Below are 4,305 nucleotides of genomic sequence, written 5' to 3' on the forward strand. Positions count from 1 at the left end.
GGGGATGCAAGTGGGGGGCCACGGCTGCCTCACAGCCAGGCTGGGGGTGCCCGGTGCTGAGCCCTGTGTCCTCCGGCTCCCGACATTCATCTTGGGAGGATGGAGAAAGCGCTCGTGGGATGAAGCAGGAGCCTGGCAGAGACTCAACAGCATTTCTCAAAGTTTGGGATAAGTCATGAATCTCTCCCTGCTTCGGAAAACCTCCGGAGCTTATTTTTTTTCCTGCTTGCAAGTGAAGGACAGCATCTTCCTTGCATCTCCTTTAAACCTATTTTAGGAGTCAGAGCACTTGATGTGGTTGAATATCCTGGCATTTCCTTTTAATTTAGTGTCTGAAATGATCATGGGGACCATCGGGAGCAGCCAGGACCAGTAATTACGACTGATGCGCCGTTTATAGAAACAGAGAAAGTTTACAATGAAAAAGCGCGGCTAAAAATAGCGCAGGGCAGGCAGCCCCATCGCCCCATCTCTGGGAAGAGTGCGGGACCACGCAGGGGCTGGGAGAGAGTGGGGCTCAGCCCAGCCAGAGCTGGACATCCCCTGCCAGGGCTTCCATGGCCCCACAGCCATTTATATACTTTTTTTTTTTTTAAATTTTTTTTTTTTGGGGGTGGTGGGAGCACACGGCATAGTTGTGGCATTCAGTTTTGGGGAAAGACGCAGCAGCTCTTCGGGGCGAGATGGAGAATGCCAAAGGAGGGGGCAAGGAGAGCGCAGAGCTTGGGTTGGGTTTTTTTAGTGCGTCTCATCCGCAATCCGGATAATCCACCCACAGCTAATTGAGGGTTGGCGGTGCGGCTGACTCAACCCACCTCGAATCAATAACAGGTTCCCAGGCGCGCCGAGGTCCCGGCTGGCCATCGGTTGGGGGGGGGGGGGGGGGGCTCCGGGGCATCCGCACGCACAAAAAACGTTTTAGCACCCGCTTTTCTGCCTGGGCAAAGGGCGCCGGGTGCTGTCGGGATGCGACACGCGCTTGCCCCGCTGCCAGGTTGTAATTTTGCAGTCATTGATAATTTGGCCAGAAAATAATATTAAAGTGATATTAAACATCCCCCCCAACCTGCTGTTTGCTGTTTGCCAAACGCCGGTCTCATCCCCATCGCCCTCCTCCGCGGCACTGACTTCGTGGGCACAGGAGGGGATGCTTCGCCCTTGGTCCTGCCCTTCCAAGAGGGGTTTCACCCTTCGGCTCCACAAAATGGGAGAGAAAGCGGTGATTCCTCCCAGTGTCTCATCCCCAATACTAGGCAGCTTGCTATTAAGTCCTGCTCATTTGGTTCATCAAAGTACACGGCTAATTGTGGTCCCCTTCAGCATTTCTCATCCCTGGCCAGGGCTTCCCTCCCCACCAGCTCATCCCACCTCTGCCTTCATCCCCGCTCTCCTCCGTCACCTCCGCAGTGTGCGGATGTGAAAATTTCATAACAAAGCGCTGCTTTAGCAAAGGTTTTCACCCTTCTCTGGGGCCAAAAATCACCCCGGGGGCTTTTGCTGTGTCGTTTGGTCCCTGTGACCTCCGTGGTTCTGCCACAAAAGTCCCTCTGCCCGTCCCTGCACCAACGTCCGCCCGAGTGATACTGCAGCATCGCTTTGCCAAAGACACTCGGCAAACTTCACGGTGGTTTCTGAGCCGGTATTTAATCCAGTTGGGTCTCGCCTGATGCAAAGGGGTGACCCATGAAATACCCGGGTGAGAGGCTGAGAGAGTCGGGGGGGTTCAGCCTGGAGAAGGGAAAGCTCCGGGGAGACCTTAGAGCCCCTTCCAGTGCCTAAAGGGGCTCCAGGAGAGCTGGGGAGGGAGTTTTTACAGGGGCATGGAGTGATGGGATGAGGGGGAATGGCTTCAGACTGGAAGAGGGGAGATTTAGATGAGATATGAGGAAGAAATGTTTCCCTGTGCGGGTGGTGATCCCCGGGGGCAGGTTGCCCCGAGAAGCTGTGCCTGCCCCCGCCCTGGAGGTGCTCAGGGCCAGGTTGGCCGGGGCTTGGAGCAACCTGGGCTGGGGGGAGGTGGCCCTGCCCAGGGCAGGGGGTGGAACGGGATGAGCTTTGAGGTCCCTTCCAAACTAAACCATTCTATGATTCTATGAAAATACCTGAGGGGACACCACTTTGTACCTGAGTGTCCTCTGGACCGCATGCAGGACCTCCTGCTGGGGGTTTATCAGTGGGAGGAAAAAGTAAAAAAGAGAAAAAGAAAGAGAAAAAAAAAGAGAAAAAGAGAAAAAAAAGAGAAAAAGGAAAAAAGAGAGAAAAAGAGAAAAAGGGAAAAAGAGGAAAAAAAAGGGAAAAGGGAAAAAAAAAGGGAAAAAGGGAAAAAGGGAAAAAAAAGGGAAAAAGGAGGGGATTCTTCTGGTTGTGTTCTGGAAATGAAAAAGTGGAAAAGGGCCGAGGAGCCCCCCGAGGGGCTGCAGCGGGGTCGGGGGGTCGGTGTCCATCCCCCCGAGGGGGTGCGCGGGCCGGATCCGGTTCCCCGCAGCATCCTCCCGCCCGCAGCATCCTCCCGCCCGCAGCTGGCCGCCGGCCGGGCAGCAGGAAGCACTCACCGCATCCGCCCCTGCTCGCCTAGCCCCGGGCTTTTTTTATAACATAACTTGTGGTGAGCCCAGTAGCTGGAGGGAATGTGGGTTGGTTGTTTTTTTTTTATTAAAAATAAAAAAAATAAAAAAAAACCCAACCCATGGATGCATAAATTGAAATCTCAGTGTTCGGGGCAGGAGAGATGCTCCACGCTGCTCCCCCTGTAGAAACGGGGTGGGCAACTTTACGGTGTATTTAATTTTGAATGTTCTTTCCTCCCTCGGCATCGGTTAAAAATTGCGTTTAAAAACACGCGGTTGCATTTCATGAATTATTTGTTTTGCTTTTAAAAGTAAGCGCTGGGTCAGATTCGTTACCTTGCTTTTGTGCCTGAAGCGGGAGGAGCTTTAATCACTTTAGTTATATTCAGTCATGGCAGCCGGGAATATTTTTAAAAAACAATTTGAAGAAAATAATTACATATTAGAGAAACTGTGTGGGGCTGCATTACCGTAAAGAAAGATGGTGGTTTTTTTTTCTTTATGGACTTAATAAAAATCTTAATAAAATTAAGATTTCTCTTAATAAATCTTAATTTTATCTTAATAAAACTTAATAAAAATCACCAGATTTTTCCGTTCCCAGCATGCACTAGATGGCTGCAGAAAGTAGGTATTTTCAGTAAAAAGCGAGGTTTTATTTTCACAGAGCGGTGACCTGACAATCCCTCCCCCCCCTCCCCTCCTCGGTCTCCCGTAGGCTGAAAATCTTCCCATTTCAGCAGCCCAAAGCCTGTGGGGGAGAGGGGACCTGTGAGACCCGGCAAAGGCTGTCCAGATTTTGTCCCAGATCACCTGCAGCAAGAAAAGCTTCCAAAAAACCCCAATTCCTGCTCTCACCAGTCCCACCAACCCCCAAAATTGGGGGTTTGGGTGGGTTTTTCACCTTTTGGAGGAGCGCAAAGGGCTGCGACCCCCGAACTGCAGCACGAGGGGCAGCTTCTCTGTGCACCATCATAGCCCAAACCTTCATGCTTTATATTTTATTAATTCTTTTTAATTAATAATAGAGAAAGAGGGCTGGGAGGCCGGTGGGTTTGCAGCAGAATAAAGTCCTGAGGGGGACGGGGGGAGCTGCATCAAGTTCTCGGGAGAGGAGAGATGGGAATTTGCGGCAGCAGCAGCCCAGAGCTCAGCGGGGCGAGCGGCCCGGAGTCAGTGGGGTTTGTCCCCAAATTGGGGGCAAATTGGGTCGATGGGACTTGGCCGGGGGGCTGCAGGCTCTGAGCAGCCCATCGGGGTGGGGGGTGGCACGGCAAGGGCCACCGCAGGCCGGCACAGCCCTCCCTGACCCCTTTGCTCCACAGTCGAGCAGGACCGGGACATCTTCTCCCCAAAGCCCTACTGGAAGGAGTTCAGATTTGACCTGACCCAGGTGCCCACGGGCGAGTCGGTGACGGCCGCCGAGTTTCGCATCTACAAGGCACGGGGTGTCACCCGCCATGCCAACAACACCCTCCACGTCAGCATCTACGAGATCGCTGCTGAGCACTCCAACAGGTGACAGGGACAAGGGTGGGGGTGAGGATGGAGGCAGGGAGGAGGATGAGGATGGAGGCAGGAATGAAGATGGTGAGGATGGGGATGAGGATGGGAATTAAGATGGTGAGGATGGGGATGAAGATGGGGGGGATAAAGATGGTGGGGATAAAGATGGTGGAGATGGAGATGGTGGGGATAGAGATGGTGGGGATGGAGATGGTGGGGATGGAGATGGTGG

General features: G+C 53.0%; 1 protein-coding gene across 1 annotated transcript in view; it reads left to right on the forward strand.

Annotated features, from left to right (window-relative positions):
- Positions 1-3,181: 3,181 nt before the first annotated feature.
- Positions 3,182-4,305, forward strand: part of LOC104284456 (bone morphogenetic protein 8A-like) — a 16,094-nt gene continuing 14,970 nt past the window's right edge. Inside the window, exons 1-2 of the mRNA XM_009882792.1 lie at positions 3,182-3,194; positions 3,893-4,085. Of these exons, the coding sequence (XP_009881094.1) occupies positions 3,182-3,194; positions 3,893-4,085 (206 nt within the window). The remainder of the gene's footprint in view (positions 3,195-3,892; positions 4,086-4,305) is intronic.

This window comes from Charadrius vociferus, unplaced genomic scaffold (assembly GCF_000708025.1).
Source record: "Charadrius vociferus isolate BGI_N301 unplaced genomic scaffold, ASM70802v2 scaffold783, whole genome shotgun sequence".
Lineage (NCBI taxonomy): Eukaryota > Metazoa > Chordata > Aves > Charadriiformes > Charadriidae > Charadrius > Charadrius vociferus.